This window comes from Trichomonas vaginalis, chromosome I (genome assembly GCF_026262505.1).
Source record: "Trichomonas vaginalis G3 chromosome I, whole genome shotgun sequence".
Taxonomy (NCBI): Eukaryota; Parabasalia; order Trichomonadida; family Trichomonadidae; genus Trichomonas; species Trichomonas vaginalis.
The window spans coordinates 18,669,164-18,686,182 of record NC_067203.1 but is presented as its reverse complement, the minus strand read 5'-3'; the positions used below and the strand labels follow the sequence as shown (position 1 = coordinate 18,686,182).

General features: G+C 29.4%; 11 protein-coding genes across 11 annotated transcripts; 9 read left to right on the top strand and 2 right to left on the bottom strand.

The window, feature by feature from the left end:
* Positions 1-503: 503 nt before the first annotated feature.
* Positions 504-2,200, bottom strand: TVAGG3_1009320 (spectrin binding; the record flags this gene model as incomplete). The annotated part of the gene is made up of 1 exon (XM_001330691.2): positions 704-1,888. The coding sequence occupies one exon, from the start codon at positions 1,886-1,888 to the stop codon at positions 704-706; it is 1,185 nt and encodes a 394-aa protein (XP_001330727.1).
* A 221-nt stretch (positions 2,201-2,421) lies between these two features.
* On the top strand, positions 2,422-3,111 carry TVAGG3_1009310 (protein of unknown function (DUF3447); the record flags this gene model as incomplete). The annotated part of the gene is made up of 1 exon (XM_001330690.1): positions 2,422-3,111. One exon carries the CDS (start codon positions 2,422-2,424, stop codon positions 3,109-3,111), a length of 690 nt encoding a protein of 229 aa, XP_001330726.1.
* Positions 3,112-3,114: 3 nt separating this feature from the next.
* Positions 3,115-3,384, top strand: TVAGG3_1009300 (spectrin binding; the record flags this gene model as incomplete). Its single annotated transcript, XM_001330689.1, has 1 exon — positions 3,115-3,384. One exon carries the CDS (start codon positions 3,115-3,117, stop codon positions 3,382-3,384), a length of 270 nt encoding a protein of 89 aa, XP_001330725.1.
* Positions 3,385-3,497: 113 nt separating this feature from the next.
* Positions 3,498-3,794, top strand: TVAGG3_1009290 (cyclin-dependent kinase inhibitor 2C-related family; the record flags this gene model as incomplete). The annotated part of the gene is made up of 1 exon (XM_001330688.1): positions 3,498-3,794. One exon carries the CDS (start codon positions 3,498-3,500, stop codon positions 3,792-3,794), a length of 297 nt encoding a protein of 98 aa, XP_001330724.1.
* A 395-nt stretch (positions 3,795-4,189) lies between these two features.
* Positions 4,190-5,427, top strand: TVAGG3_1009280 (glycoprotein endo-alpha-1,2-mannosidase-like family; the record flags this gene model as incomplete). Its single annotated transcript, XM_001330687.2, has 1 exon — positions 4,190-5,338. One exon carries the CDS (start codon positions 4,190-4,192, stop codon positions 5,336-5,338), a length of 1,149 nt encoding a protein of 382 aa, XP_001330723.1.
* Positions 5,428-5,819: 392 nt separating this feature from the next.
* On the top strand, positions 5,820-6,243 carry TVAGG3_1009270 (vacuolar protein sorting 55 family; the record flags this gene model as incomplete). The annotated part of the gene is made up of 1 exon (XM_001330686.2): positions 5,825-6,202. The coding sequence occupies one exon, from the start codon at positions 5,825-5,827 to the stop codon at positions 6,200-6,202; it is 378 nt and encodes a 125-aa protein (XP_001330722.1).
* A 368-nt stretch (positions 6,244-6,611) lies between these two features.
* On the top strand, positions 6,612-9,866 carry TVAGG3_1009260 (coatomer family; the record flags this gene model as incomplete). Its single annotated transcript, XM_001330685.1, has 1 exon — positions 6,620-9,862. One exon carries the CDS (start codon positions 6,620-6,622, stop codon positions 9,860-9,862), a length of 3,243 nt encoding a protein of 1,080 aa, XP_001330721.1.
* A 226-nt stretch (positions 9,867-10,092) lies between these two features.
* Positions 10,093-10,699, top strand: TVAGG3_1009250 (peroxisome biogenesis protein 22 family; the record flags this gene model as incomplete). The annotated part of the gene is made up of 1 exon (XM_001330684.2): positions 10,104-10,673. The coding sequence occupies one exon, from the start codon at positions 10,104-10,106 to the stop codon at positions 10,671-10,673; it is 570 nt and encodes a 189-aa protein (XP_001330720.1).
* A 272-nt stretch (positions 10,700-10,971) lies between these two features.
* Positions 10,972-12,090, bottom strand: TVAGG3_1009240 (thioredoxin-like family; the record flags this gene model as incomplete). The annotated part of the gene is made up of 1 exon (XM_001330683.1): positions 10,972-12,090. One exon carries the CDS (start codon positions 12,088-12,090, stop codon positions 10,972-10,974), a length of 1,119 nt encoding a protein of 372 aa, XP_001330719.1.
* Positions 12,091-14,521: 2,431 nt separating this feature from the next.
* On the top strand, positions 14,522-15,661 carry TVAGG3_1009230 (ribonuclease inhibitor domain-containing protein; the record flags this gene model as incomplete). The annotated part of the gene is made up of 1 exon (XM_001330682.1): positions 14,522-15,661. The coding sequence occupies one exon, from the start codon at positions 14,522-14,524 to the stop codon at positions 15,659-15,661; it is 1,140 nt and encodes a 379-aa protein (XP_001330718.1).
* Positions 15,662-15,849: 188 nt separating this feature from the next.
* TVAGG3_1009220 (ribonuclease inhibitor domain-containing protein) lies at positions 15,850-16,716 on the top strand (the record flags this gene model as incomplete). Its single annotated transcript, XM_001330681.1, has 1 exon — positions 15,850-16,716. The coding sequence occupies one exon, from the start codon at positions 15,850-15,852 to the stop codon at positions 16,714-16,716; it is 867 nt and encodes a 288-aa protein (XP_001330717.1).
* Positions 16,717-17,019: the final 303 nt, after the last annotated feature.

The following is a 17,019-nucleotide window of genomic DNA, read 5'->3' as shown; positions in this document are numbered from 1 at the left end:
AATAATTTTCTTTCTCAAGTTATTTTTATTTGAAAACTCCTTTACCATAGAAATTATTGGCTTCTAGATTTTTTTATATTTTTACATGGATCTATAAGAATATTCTAATTAATCTAATTCATTTTTATATTTAATGGTTTCACTTTTTTCCATATTGATTCTGACTAGAAACTAGAGAAATTAAAACTTTTTCAATTTTTGGCCCATCAAAAGTGATTGGCAAAAATCAAGTGATTGCTCTATTGACAATGAAGGCTGGAGCTGCAATTGCACAGGTCTTTTCCAAGACTTGTCATTCCAAAATATACTAGATCTTTTGGAGTCAAAGGTAATTTTTTTTTCTTATGTATATATATATATATATTTGTTGTATTGTTATAAATTATGCTTATTCAAAAGCCAAATAATGTTGCCATTTGTAGACACGTTGATATAAATCTGTTATATAATAAACTTGAAATCATATTCGGCTTAGCATTAGTCTCTCAAAATATATTGATTTTGAAAGGTTTTTACACATTCGTCAATTGATATGCCGTGCTCACAAATATACCGAATGAATATTAACACAATCCAGATTCTATTTTAGTTGTCCACAAAAATGTGTTTAGATATTTTAATATTAAAATTTTTAGATTATTTGAATGGTGGACGAATTTTATATGAAATATTAAATGTTAATTGACAACTTCATTTTGGTATTTCATGTAAGCAAACATTTTCCTTGAGACCGATTATGTTCAGTCCATTTAGCGCCATGAATTGCTCCTTTTGAAATCAGGAAATGCTTTATTTTATTTGATTTCCAGTAAAATATTTCGTCAAGAACAGTGTTTCCGTGAATATTTTGTTTATTGATATCAGCTCCGTGAGAAATCAAAAGTTCCACCACTTCTTTATCATCTTTTCTTGCGGCTATTAAAAGGGGTGCTACTCCTCTTTCATTTTCTAAATTAACATCTGCACCATGTGAAATCAAAAGTTTAACTATATCAATATTTTTTTCACACAAAGCGTCATGAATTGGATAAGAGCCGTTTCTAAATTTTACATTAATATCTGCGCCATGCGAGATTAATAGCTCAACAATTTCTTTATTTTGTCTTGCTATTGCCTTTTGAATTGGATAAATACCCCACTTATTTGCCACGTTAATTTCTGCTCCGTGAGAAATAAGTAATTCGATAATTTTTATATTATTACTTTCTACTGCAGAGACAAGCGGAGTTTGATCATAATTATTTTGAGCTTTGATATCAGCACCAAGTGAAATAAGTAAATTAACAAATTCTAACCTATTGGACCTTAATGCACTGAAGAGGGCCGAACGAGCTTCATCCTTTGAACGAAAATCAACACCTTGCGAAAGAAGATATTCGCATAGCGATTGAATTTGGAAAAGTGGAGAATAAATAAAGCAAGTGTTGATGTCATTTGTTAGATCTAAATATACTAAAAATGCACGAAGATTTTTATAGTATGCACATGTAGATAATCCAATTTCAATTTCAAATTCATTTCGCAAATATGTGACAAAATCGATGTTATGTGACTTGATTGCATTTACCATGCAATGCCTGTTTGGTCTGATAACTTTTAAGCATTCACTGATAATCTCTGGATTTCCCCCTAAAAACGCGAGTTCAAGTGATTCTGTTCTAATTTGTGAGTTAAATTTAGTTCTCAAAAGTTTGAAGCAATGCACTGAACCATAAAAGCAGCAAATATCAAGATATGTCAAATAATCGTCATAGTGAATAGGATAAGGACCATAAAAAATGATCAGATCTTCAATAAAATCTTCGCTTTCTATGAATGGAATAAATTCGAGCTTGTCATCATTCATAATAACTTTCATTATTGGAAATTCTTGAAAATATTTTTCCATAGGATCTTCAGTTTCATCAAGTAAATATTTGTTATCGAGGTGGTATTCTTTGATGATCAAATTTGAAAGAATTCGATAAGATTTTAAGTAACGGTGATTATTACTTGCAGCCTGATCAATTGCATTTATTATAAGATCTGGAGTGAAAAAATTTGTATTGCTCAGGTTATTTTTGATGTTATTGTATAATATTTCGATTTCCTTTTTATCAGATGTCTTGAGTTTGTATATTGTATCGAATGTATAGTTCCATTAGATTGTGATAATGCTCCTTCTTGTTCTCCATAATATAATGGCAAACTTCCTTTCGGAAAAATCTAAATTCAAACTAGTGTTGGAAAATTTACACTTTTCCGACGTTTTGTCAGGGGCGCGAAGCGACCCAAAAATGTCGGAAAAGTGTAATTCTCAGACATATGATTATTTTTGATTCAAATGCTTTTCGGCATTAAAAGCAAAAATAATCGTATGTCTGAGAATTCTCAATTTTACATAAAAATTCCGACTTTTCAAAAATTTATTTTAAATTTTCAATGTCTTATCAAGACGTTCATCCAAACAAATATTTCGAATTTCGAAGTATCTGCAAATACTACATTGATTCATATAATGCTTTGTATCAGCTGAAAACGGAAAAAGAAGAAGAATTAAAGTCAATTTACAAAATGATCAAAACAGAATTGATTGATTCAAAGAAATATCCACCCCAAAAGATTTTAAGAGACATTTCAAGTATCATTCCGTATAATAATCGCTATAAAAAGTCATATTTAACTCTCATTAAACTCATCTATGATGATTATCATATAACAGAAGTCATCAATGTTGAAACCATTTTAATCGTCATGTTTTATAAAGAATATGGAATTAAATTAGACAGTTCTCATGACTTCGAAAAATTTGATTTTGAAAATCTTGATATTCATACAGAAGATACAATTTACAGAGCCATTATGAATAATGATAAAGAAAAATTCATATTCTTATCGGAAAAAGATGAATTTGATGAAAATCAAAGACTTAAAAGTAGTTTATATCCATTAACTTCGGAAGGATATTCATTACTTGAATTATGTTGTTACCATGGAGCAGTTGATTGTTTCAAGTTATTAAGAACAAAATTTAACTCAGAAATAACTCAAATATGTCTACAATTTTCATTTTTAGGAGGAAATCCAGAGATTATGAGTGAATGTTTGAAATATCAAGAGCCTAACTATTAATGCATGAAATATGCAATTATTTCCCACAACATTGATTTTGTTACATTCTTGATGAATGAACACAATATAAAGATCGATTTAAATTATTGTGTAATATATAATAATCTTGAATCATTTTTAGTTTATTTTGATCAAATTAATGATATTCAAGAATGCTTTAATTGTTCAATAAGATTTAATATCCCATCCCTTATCGAATACTTTCTTACACTTGGGGCGAATATCAATGAAAAAATAACAGAGGGGAAACTGTTCTTCATCTCGCAGTATTGACTAGCTATAAAGAAAAGGCCGAGTTTCTTATTTTGCATGGTGCAAATATCAATGAAAAAAATAAAAGAGGGGACACCGCACTTCATATTGCAGTATGGAAAAACCATAAAGAAATGGCCGAATTTCTTATTTCGCATGGTGCTAATATCAATGAAAAAAATAAAATAGGGGAAACTGCTCTTCATATTGCAGTATGTAAAAACCATAAAGAAATAGCCGAATTTCTTATTTCGCATGGTGCAAATATCAATGAAATTAATAATGATGTAAAAACTGCACTTCATATTGCAGCACACACTAATAGTAAAGAAATGGCCGAATTTCTTATTTCGCATGGTGCAAATATCAATGAAATTAATAATGATGGAAAAACTGCACATCAGTTAGAATCATTTCATCTTGACTTCTAGGAAGTTGAAAAAAAATGTCTAGTTTAAAAATTGGAATAAATTTTATAATTTTACTTCACCAAATGGTATTCTTAATTAATGAAAAACATTACTTCTCAGTTTGGTAATCACTCTATCTCGTGAATACTATCTGTTCACACCTCAGGACAAGTGTGGGGATACTTCTATCTAATCTTATGTATTTGTGAAGTTTAAGTACTGGTATGTTTGTCAGTACTCTAATATTAATCAATGAATTGTAATATAATTACTATTTCATAAATTTAAGATACTAAATAATGAATATGTCATCTTTGTATGTAATTTTTCAATGTCAGCTTTTTTATAGTATATTTTATATTTTCTCATTTGCTTATATCCCATTATCAAATGTTGTGTTATAAAATATTCATAAAATGGGATTGAAGAAAAACATCCCATCCATCCTAATTACAATAGCAGCAATCTTCTCTATCTTATCTTTTATTAGTTATTCTATGAAACCTAAGAAGATTGCTAATGTTAAACCACTCAATACTTGGATTTTATACTATGCAACTTTTGGAAATCCTTCAATTGATAAGAAATTTATTGGATGGAGATATAAGAAAAACAAATATTTGGATGATTGGTATGAACCACCCGTAAGTGCACCATTAGGACTCTTTCCTCAAAGAGGTTTATATTCAACTCACGACAAATTAATTATAGAAGATCAATTTAAAGAAATGTCGGAAGCTGGTATCAATGGGGTAATAGTTCAATGGATAGGATTCAATAAAACTACAGATAACAATAATGAAGATGTCGATTTTGTACCTAATACAATTAAACTCATGCTAGAATCTTCAGAAAGATATAATATTAAAATTGGCGTACTTTTACAATCATATGAACGTAGAACTAATACTTCAATTTACAATTCTCTCGAATATATACTTACAAATCTATCATCACATCCTCAATACTTGAAATACGAAGGAAGGCCAGTAATATTCATTTACGATCCTCATGATGTTGAAGATCTTTTCTGGTCAATTCTAAAGACAAGAGAAAATTACAATCCATTTTATATTGGAACATTCTCCAACTCTTATCAAGTTGGAGAAGCTGTTGAAACAGCTATTGATGGATTATATACATTTTTCTCAGCAAATTTCTCGGAATCTTCCCGATTTTCAAACTGGAAACGCTTCTCAAATGAATTAAAAGACAGAGATCTTGTATTTATTCCAGGAGTCTGCCCTGGAGCTGATGAATCAAGATTAGATATAGGATGGGGATCAAAAGCTCAAAAGTGTTCAAGGAATAACGGTGAAGAGTATAAAAAGATGTGGCAGGCTGCAATAAAAACTGCTCACGACTCAAACATAATTGTTATTAACTCATATAACGGTTTTATTGATGGAACAAATATAGAACCATCAATTGAGTTATATGGAAGAGAATCCACTGCAGAAAGTTGGAGTTCTAAAAAAGATCCTCAATTATATTTACAAATAACGAAACAAATGATCCAAAAATGGAATGAAACTAAGTTCCAGAAGAGTGAATGGGAAGATTAACTTTTTATTGTTGTTTGTATTATTCTTTTTTTGTTATAATTTCAAATAAATACGATTGATCATAAATTAAATTTGAATTTCAATCATAAAATATACAGTGTATAGCTATAATATAAATATTATCCAATCAAAGATCTGATTTCAATATATTTTTTTTTCAATTTGTGGAAAATGTCATATTCATCTCATATACATATATTGCTAAGGAATTTTAGTTTAATGTTAAGCTAAAAACCGATCAATAATCAACAATAAGAAATTGAATTTAGAGTTTTTGAATTTATTATCCTGATACTTCTCATTCAATATCCCGGTGAAGTTGAATTGGAAAATAAGCTTATGTAAAGTTGTTAAAGGAGGTGATCGCATTTGGCATTTTTAATATGAAAAATAACATTAACACTTATTTATACACATATATTCAGGCTACGGTGAAAATTTGAAAGATTTTTTAGATCAAAAAATATAAAAAAGTGCCAAAAAATAATGCAAGCTCTTCCATATATTATTCTTGGTATTGCATTAACACTTGGTGTCACATTAATTATTGTCGGATGTGTTACTGCTAAAAACGCATTTGCACTTCTCGAATTAATTCCTGCATGCGTTATTTCATTTTCATACATTTCATACATCAACAAAGAAGATGATTCAGATGATGACGTAATTACAAAAGATTTCCTCATTTGGTTATTAACAATTGCTGTAGTTTCAATTATTGCACTTCCATGCGTTTTATACCACCTTGAAAAGATTGGTAAGACCGTTTCATTAATTCTTGATATCATTGGTTGCGTTGCTATCTTTGCTGGCTGCATTGTTGTCGCTTGCTTAGATAGAGAAGATGATTTCACCAAAATCTAAGAAATATTTGATTAAACGCGATCTTTTATTTTCATTTCCGCATAAATACTATATACATAGCTTATTATCCTATAAAGTTATACCAAATCTGAAAATATGATTTCAATATTCTTGATTTCTTTTGAAAACTATATAGGATTTACCATTCTCTTAATTATGTTTTTCATATCTATATATATTTCATTTCCATATTACTGAATAATTCAATTTTTATGGCAAAATTATGCTACATAGGTTCAATTTGCAATGGCATTTGCTTTATTGGATGTTTCAAATATATATGATTCACCGAACTATATTGTAGCAAAAATTACATCTTGAATTTTGAATCAGTAATATTTTGACTAAATTATATGTATCACAGATATCTATTATATATTATCTAATTGGTTTCAGGTTAATGAAGTTCATTTATGAATGAAAACAAAGTTTGAGATTGAAGGATCCAAAGCAAAGGGTATTTGCTTTCACAACAAACGCCCTTGGGTACTTGTTTCATTCTTTTCGGGCAATATTGCAATATATGATTACGAAAATGGCATAGAAATACAACGTTATAAAGATTATTTCGGTCCTGTAAGAGCAGTTGACTTTCATACAACAGATACTTTATTTGCATCTGGTGGTGATGACGGATGCGTTAGAGTTTATGATTTTATCAAAGGATATTGCATCACAAGATTTGATGACCACAAAGATTACATAAGATCAGTCCAATTCCACAGTAAATTACCTTTACTAGTTTCATCATCAGATGATCAAACAGTTAAAATATTCAATTACAAAAGCAAAACATTATTATATTCAATTCCAGCACATGACATGATTGTAATGACCGCATCATTCCATCCATCAAAGCCATACATAGTCACAGGCTCATACGACGAAAAAATCATGGTCTGGAATATTTCTGGATTAGAATCTAAATACAACAAACCAAAAGAAATAAATTTCCTCGATGTACTTCCAAAAGCCCAAAAACAAGATAACGGATGTGCTATTACAATGGCTTCCTGGCATCCCACACAAGATAAAATCATTATTTCTACAACAGATAACAAATTAATGTTAATGAACGAAAAACTAGACGAAATTGCAACAGTTCATGCACACACTTCTACTATATCAGCAGCAAAATTCATGCCGCAACTCGAAATAATTGTTTCTTGTTCAGAAGACGGAACAATTAAATTATTAAAACAAGATTCAGTCAGAACAATCGATACTTACACAAATCCAACAAAGTTTTGGTCAATATCAGTTCATCCATACCTTCCTTTAATTGCTGCTTCTTCAAATGACGGATTTAAAGTTTTGAAAATTTGTAAGAACCGTCCTGCAAGTTTAAGGATTTCTTCTGGTGTTTATTTGTATTATAATGATGAACAGATCAGGAAATATGACATTAAAAACCAAACAAACGTAGTTATGTGTTTATCCAAAAATAATACAAAGAAAATTCCAGAAAAGAAGCCAAGAAAGTTGATTTTCAATCAATCAAGGAATTATTTATTGATAGATTATCAAAACAGCTTCTATTTGGTTGATTTAGAACTTGGAACATCGAATCAAAAGTTAAAAATGGAAGATGGCAAGTCAGCAACATTCTTAAGCCGAACAAAATACTGTTACATGTCTGTATCATTCAACCAACTCTTTATAAGAGAAATTGGAAAAGATGAAGATGCAAAAATTGTCAGAATTCCTTTCAACGGAAAAATGTTTTCTGGAATGAATAACACGGTTTATTTATGTGATAAATCAAAGATAATGTTGTTCGATCTCAATAAAGAACAAGTAATTGCTGAAACAGATGTTGAAAATTGCAGAGATATAATTTTGAATAAAGAAAACCGAAAAATTGCGGTTTTGACAAAAGATCAAATTTTAATTTCGAAATTTGATTTCTCAGACAAATTTGCTGTCAACGAAGCACCAAAAAGTGGTGTATGGTACTCAGATATCTTTGTTTACACTACAAAAACATATCTGATGTATGCATTAAACAATGGAGAAAAAGGAGTTTTGAGAAGTCTTCCGAAACAAATTTATTTGTTGGATTTGTTTGAAAAAGAAGCAATTTTCATTCATCCGGACTCAACATTCGAAACATTGGAAGTGGATTTGAGTGAGTGCTTGTTTAGAAACTATTTATTGAATAACGATCAAAATGATGCATTGAAAATGTTGACGGTTTCTAACAAAATTTCAATGTCAAATTCAAATGCTTATTTTGCAATGGAAAAAGGATTTCCGGCCGTTGCGAAAGAACTCTGTCAAGACACAAAGCAAAAGTTCGAAATGGCAATTGAAAGTTTTGACATTTCATCCGCGGAAAGATTTTTGGATTTGTCAGATTTAGAACAAGTTGTTAAATTGGCAGAAATATCTTTGATTTGCGGAAGATTCAGGGAAGCAGAGAAATACTACTCAAAAGCAAATAGAACTGATAAAGTTGCTTTTATTTATTTGATATCCGGCCAAATATCAAAACTCAAAGATTTGATGGCAAAAACAGAGGATTTGAACCTCAAAATGCAAATAGCTATATGGCTTAATGATGGAAATACTCTTTCCGCTTTATTAGAAAGTGAATCTCCTAAATTATCTGAAATTGCAAAAACCGTTATTCCTTCAGAAATTTCTGACAGAAAAGTTTTAGATAATTGGCCAACTGTTGAGCCAAAGAAAGTGATTGTCGAAAATACTCAAATAAATGAGAAAGTTTCTGAAGAAGAAGATTTGGTTGATGAAAGTGATGGATGGCAAACAGAAAACATTGAAATTTTGATTCCCGAAAATTTGACAAAAAGTGGCGATCAAATCGTTCCTTTACGTGGCAGAAATATCGAAGAATCATGGACAAATAACATGATGTCTCCTTTATCATTAGTAATGTGCGGAAAATTCTCTGATGCTTTGTTTGAATTGAAGGATTTAATCGGCCTGAAAAATCCAATTCCTTTGAGAGAAATTTTTACAGAATTTTATATTTCATGTCACATGTCGGTCGAAAATATCAAGTTGCCTGTTAAGCCTGTAGATATATTATATGTTATTAATAATGAAATAGAAGAAGGTTTCTCGTATGTTAAATCTGGAAAATTCTCTGTTGCATTGTATTATTTCAGAAATTCATTACAAAAATTGAGTTTATCGATTGATGACATTGAAAAGACAAGTCAGATGATATACTTATGCAGAACGTATTGCTTAGCAATGGAAATTGGAGTGAAATCAAATGAAATCAGGAAAAATGATCCAAAAAGGCACTTAGAACTCTCATTAATGATGAGTATGCTTAACATGAACACAGAACATCATATTCTTGCGGCACAAACAGCACTCAATACATGTATTAGAATGAAATGCAATTTATCTGCTTCAAATCTGTTGAAATTTTTACCAGATGAAGTACGAAATTCATCGCAATTTGAGAAGGCAAGATCGGTTTTGAGCAAATCAGAATTAAATGACTCTTTGGATGTTGACTTCTCTCCAAAGAAAGAAATTTGTTGTTCATCTCTGAAATATATACAATCTACTAAGAAAGTTATTTGTCCATTCTGTAAGAGCACTTTTTCACAAGATGAAAAAGGAAATCTTTGCAGTATTTGTCAATTATCTGAAATAGGAAAGATATCTTTAGGAATGAAATGAGAACAATATACCTTATATTTTTGTGTTAATTTAAAATATTTTTATATATGTTATTTTTACTTATATCTTATAAAATTCAATATTTAATTTTTTGATTTCTTCAATTCTATGTAAATTGAAGAAGAGCTGATTGATGAGTGCTTTTTAATGTTTTGGTCGCAATAATAAGAAATATGATATTTTTAATATTTTTTGACATGTAAACAAAAATTGTCAGAAAATTTCTTTTTCATTTTTTCATATGAGTGAATATAATGATAGTATATTATTCATTCTTCCTTTGGCCATTGCCGCAATAATATACTTTTTCTTCATCAGTCGTGGCAAAGGATCTAAAAGCGAAGAACAAAATAAAGATGCTGTTCCAACAATCACTACAAAACCAATCGTCACAATAACAGCCAATTATGTTTTAGCTGATGAAAACTGGAACATTAGCAATGGAACTCGCATGACCCTTGAAATTCTGTCAAAAAGAACTTGCATCTTTGTCTTTGCTATAGTTAAGGACAAGGACGAAGCCGCACTCGCTAAAAAGCTTCTTTCAGAAAGATTGAACGGACTTGTTGAACCAAGTCATATTCTTCCTTGCCAAACAGCAATGGGATGCGCATCTATGGCCAGACAATTAGATTCAGCAGCTCATTTCGATTACAATCCAGAGGCTATTCACCAGGCATCCATTTTCATTCCAAGTATTCTTATTGCTCCACCCTCTGTTGAATCTCCACACGCAAAGTGGACAAACTCAAGCTTTGAGGACTTCATTACAGGAGGAAATACCGAGTTCTTCTCTATCCTTCCTAAATAAATGTGTTTTTTTTTGTAAAGAATTAAAATCTCTATTTATTTAGTCAATTTACCATCCTTTACTATAAAATTGTTCAATATGCATGATTTTGTATGTTTAAGTCAATATTTAGATACAAAATCTCATTTTTCTAAAATATTTTGGAGATTTTGTTTTTAGAATTGAAAATCGGAACTTGATTGTTATTTCAATGTTCAGTCCTTAAGGATTTAAAAGATTTAAATAAAAAAAATCTATTTTCAAATAATATCTCATAAAAAACACTTTATAACACACTATAAAATAAAATATATATAAATTACTCTAATTTCAGAGGACTATCTCTTGAAATTTCCCATATAAAGTAGCTAATACATAAAATTCCGACAATTATGCCAGCAGCAATCACTGCAGTCTTTGTTATTGCTATTTTATATCCAGAGCGAACCACAGGCAGCTTCTTACATTGTTTCGCTTCAAATGTATTTTGCATAAATTGGCTGAGTGTTGGTTCCGAAGGGAATCCTTTCTGTATGTGATAACACTTCTCACGAGGGTTCATTGAGAAGTAGTAAGGAACATCATCTCCCGACATTTTTGAGAAATGAATTACATCGTTGTCAGATTCTTTTTCTGCCCATCCAAATTCCATCTTTCCGCAGTGCTTTGTGGATAATTGGTCGAGAGCTGAATGTTGCTCTTGATTAAGGTTATCTTGGCCCACTGTAACAAAAACGGAAATATTCTTAGAAATAGCCATGGTAAGCTCGTGTCTCGTGAAATGATGGTAGGATGAGTATTTATTGGCTTCGACAAAATCGGGAATTTCATCTGCAGTGATTTCCTTAGAAATAAAGCAGTTTGGAGATCTGTAAGCTGTGATTTTAGCAACAGTGCCTTCCTTTTTATATAAAAATGTACATCCCATTGGATGATAATCAGGAACAGTTCTTTTATATGCTTTGAGAGTAGCTGCATCGTTTTCTGGTACTGATAAGAAGAATGTAGTAGACCCTCTAAATGTTTTCGTAATTTCGCGTGAAAGATCTGCTGGATTTGTTAATTCTACTGCATGAGCTTTGACTGTTTGCTCTAAAAACCTGCCCCATCCTAAAAAGTTCCTTTCATATGTTTGAACCCAATATTTTGGATCAGGACCTCTGATTAAAACAAAGGCTGGAACTCCACGCACCGGAACTCTTGGACAAAAACTAGTTTCGGCACAGTTAATGTTTGTGAAAACAACTTTTGTGTTATTACCAACCATATCTGAATAGGCATGTAAAGCTTCTGGAAGACCTTTACAATGTGGACATCTTGTTGAAGTACAGACTGCAAAAATAGGATGTCTGAAGCTATTGTTTTCGTACAGTTGATATTCAGCTGCATTATACTGCCACCATTCTGATAAAGAGTTCCGAAATAAGAAGAAAAGCATCAAAAAAAAAAAAGTCACCTATATAAATCAAAGTAAAAGTATACGATTTACCTGGAAAGGATTCTCTCTTTTGCTTTAGGATTCCATCAAAAATTCTAGTATATCAACCAGAAGCGACAACCTAAAGACAAAATAGAGGTATGCTGACTACCCTTGATACAGGCCAAATGCCCCCAAATTTTGAATATAGCTTCTATGCATGCTTGTGAGCAATGTTTGTATGAACATGCAAGAAAAACTATCAGCCAATTTTGAGGAAAATGCACTAGTAATTTGCTTGTATTTTATGCTCAGATTATTTTTGCCATTTTGGAATTTTTTAAATTTTTTACATATTTAGCTGATTTATTTGAATTATGAATCGACAAAAACTAATTATTTTAAGTTCTGAAATAATATTAATGCTTAAATTTCATATATTACAATAATGAATAAAAATATTATATTAATCATCATGAAGTATGATTGAAATTAAACCATTCAGATTGTAATCCGAAGTTTATAATAATCTCACATATCTTGCATGTTTTAATAATACTTTCTCAATGAGCGAATAAATGATGAGTTAAGGGTGCGCTAAAGCCTCTCAATTTTTCTATGAGTTCTCTCAAAATGTTTTGTTTACACGGAAATCTTATGTAGATCTGTCCTTCTTATTGATGCTATTTATTCTAGATGTCTTTGGACTAAAAGCATATATGCACGATCTTCTATTTTTAAACAAGTGATCACAAATCATTATCTTGTATAATGAGGAACTTTGGCTAAAATATGCTTTTTTTCGATTTTTTTAGTTTTTTCTACGGCGTTCAAAAAAAAATTTATCTGGTTAATATTTTCTACAACAAATTAGCGCGTTCATAGATTTGTATAAAGGGTATTCAATTACTGCTTTAAAATCATAAAAATACCCAATATTTAGTTTTTTAATAAACGGTATTGTTTTAATCCTACCCCGCGCTAAAGCCAAAAAATTGTGAGTAATACCCCATTTTTATTGTTGAAATATATTAAATGTTCAAAATAATTATGCACCATTATATTTTTATTGCTGAAGTGCTCATAATTTTAAATTAAATTATCTGATTTCATGGTAATAGCTATTGTCCCATATGATAATATGCACAACAATCCTAGCAAATGCAATTTTGCGAGATAAGGTCTACTAAATTAAACTCCAAAACCTTAAATTTCGATTAATTTTTAATTTTTGATATATTTTCATTGGATATAATGTCGTTTTGTTTGATATATTACAGACAACTCATATTTCAGTATAGAAAACTCTAAGACGATTTTTTATAATAATTGCATTTATTCTTTGATATTTATACATAAAAATTTAGTGCACAATACTAAATCTTAATAAACACATAATAGAATATCTTATAATAAGTACGATGACTCATAATTCATGTTTTTTGGAAGAGATAAAATTCAAATTTAGAAATAGTGACATGATTTCAATAAAATTCTTATATATATTGCTTGCCCAGGATCGACCTAGCATAAATCACGAAATTTATTTTTTCTCAAAAAATAAATCTTTCGAGGTACCTAAAGTACAAGGATTTTTTTCATTTTTTTAAAATTGACGATAGGGGAAGTTTGGCTTTAGCGCACCCTTAATACCAATCAATTAGGCTTTCTGAGCAAAAATATCTAAATTACATAAATGTGTGAACTATTTACTAGTATTAAGATAATTTATTCCTAATAATAAAAAAAAAATAAAATAAAATAATAATTTTATAAGACATACTAAATAGTTAAACATTATGCATACCATGATGCTATAAATCATTATCGTATTATTAATTTTGCTATTTTGAATAAGTCAGTAATTGAATATACGGGTAACTTTTTTTTGGCTGATAGTTTTTAAATAAATCTATTCTAAAGGTGATACTTACCATGAATCTATATGTTTTATAGCTATTACAAGGAAAACCACCTGTACAAAAAAAAGTTAATAATTTAGGATTTTAACATATACGTTTGAGTAATCTCCCATGCGAATTTCTTAATGATATGGCGTTTCCGTAAAGATGAACGAATAATAACATATATGATAATAAATTTGATAAATCTTTTGTATAAAAGCGAAAACATCTATATTGTTACGATCGAAAACATAATATATGAAGTGCTTTTTCGAATGACTTTACTTGTTTCTAAAATAATGTTATGCTTAGCTCTAGACGTGGCCATTAAAATGACGTTAAGAGAAAAAATTAACCTTATTCCAGTCAGCATACCTCTGACAAAATAATGTCAAGGGTTTGTTTCAATTGAGAGAGATGTAAAAATTTTTTGCTTTCAATTTTTTTTAAATTAGTTTTGTGATTAACAAGCGATGATTTCTATTTTAGTTTCAATTTATTATCATAAACAAAGACGTAAGTAAAAAGGTATACCTGAGTAATTCATTATGATTACATTTTTAGTACTTCTTTACAAAGATATTGACAAAAATTGTTATTCAAGCGATGGGAAAATCCTTACAAAAGTTAATGATCCATCACCAAACCTTAGAATATCTTCCATATGCGAAATCATCCAAGATAAATGCTTTTACAATCTCAAAACTATATCTTCATTTTCATTTGGAGAAAATTCTAATTTAACAACAATTGGAGAGAATAGTTTTAGAGGATGTCGAAATCTTACTATTATAAATCTATCATCCTGCACCAAACTTAAAAAAATATCTTCTTCAGCATTTAATTCCTGCTATAATGTCACTCAGATACTTTTACCAGAGGGAATCATTGAAATACAACGCTTTGCATTTGCTTCTAATTATCAAGTGACAAGTATTATCATACCAGCATCTGTTAAAATAATATATGAATATGCATTTTATGACTGTTCTAAACCACAAAATGTTACTTTTGAGGAAGGATCAAATTTAGTTTCATTAGAATTGAATGTATTTTCTAGAACTGCAATTACTTCGTTTCAAATTCCAGAAAAAGTTTCTAAAGTTAATGGATATGCATTTATGGATGGAAAATTAACAAATATTTCAGTTCATCCGAATAATAACTACTTAACAACAGATGGAAATGCTGTTTATTCAAAAGATAAAAGTATTTTATTTTTTATTTTAAACAAAACAGGATATGAAATTCCAAATTCTGTCACAACTATAGGAGAAAGATGCTTTTATGGATCATCTATCAAAACAATTACAATCCCAATAAATGTGAAAAGGATTGAACATTTTGCTTTCATGTCTTGTAATTTGAATAATGTTACTCTTTTAGGTCCATTAGATTACATTGGTCATCAAGCATTTGATTATTGTTATAGACTTGAACTAATTATTTTCCCTAATTCATCAATGACTTTTACAGGAGCTAATTTTATTACAACAAATGTTGGATATATCAAATTATCATTCACTTGCAAAACTCTTTTTTCTCGTGATTCAATTAGAGAAAATACAGACGTTTCAATTTCATATCTGAATAAATCAAATCTTATTATTACACCAAATTGCTTGATTATGGATTCCGATCAAACCATAATTTATGAATATTGGGATACTATCCTTACTATTCTTTAATTTCTTATAGTATTACAATTCCTAATTCTGTTACAAAAATCAAAGAAAAAGCATTTGAAAATTCTACAGTTTGGTATTTTTATTTCACCAAAGATTCTCAAATCATTGAAATAGAAAATGATGCATTTAAAAATTGTTCAAAATTAAGATCATTTAATTATTCATTTCATAATTTACAATCATTAGGAATGTCATCATTTAAAGATTGTATTAATTTAGAAAATTTTACATTTTCCTCACCAAATTTGATTGTTATGCATAATACATTTGAGAATTGCATTAAATTAAAGAATGTTACTAATATCTCAAATATTCCATATAAATGTTTTTGTGGATGTACTAATTTAGAAGAAGTTACCATTCAAGAAGGATCCGAGGAGATTGGAATTAAATCATTTGAAAATTGTTCTTCATTAGAAAGTATTAAAATTCCACAGTCTATTAAAATTATTTCCAATTATTCATTTCTTTATTGTGAGAAACTAAAATCAATTATATTCAATGAAACAAATTCACTTGATACTTTTTCAATTAATTCTATTTCAGAATGCGAATCTCTTACAAATATCAGTAATTTTTCATCAGATAAATACAAATGTATTGATAATACTTTATACTACAAAAACAATACTAAATGGGAACTTATTTTTCATTTGAGTGAATCAAAAGATAAAGAACTCAACATTAGCTGCGATGTTATCTGTAGTTATTCATTCAATTCCAGCAACAACATTGAGAAAATCAATATTACATCAGACAGTGTTTCTGTTATTGAAGATCATTCATTCAACAACTGTTTAAATCTCAAATACATCAATTTCCCACTTTCAGTTTCAGATGTTGAGATTGATGCATTCCATGATTGCAAATCCATTCGATGTCCTCTTATTATTGAGAACACATCCACAGATTATCTTAAAATGATTGTTTCTTCCGGAATTCCACGAAAACTAATGATTTCATGTCATATTGCACACGTTTCGAAGAATCTTTTAAGTCTCAAATCTTTACGTTATCCTTCTACACATCTTTTCTGGAAACATCTTACTAAATAAAACTATTTTTATCATTATTAACATATTTTTTGCATATCGTAATTCAATGAAATTACAAAAAATTATATTCTGCTGCATTATATTCTCACCGCTCCAATAATATATGATTTATTCAACATGAAATCTACAAAAAGCATTTATTGTTATTATTAAATTTCATCAAAGAAATCAACGACTTCACGTTTTGAATTCATTGCAGCTCATATCAATGATTATATTGAAAACTTTTATAATGCAATCGAAAAATACATGAAACTCGGGATTCTAAATGAAATCTTTCACTTTTTACATCATAATAAGGAT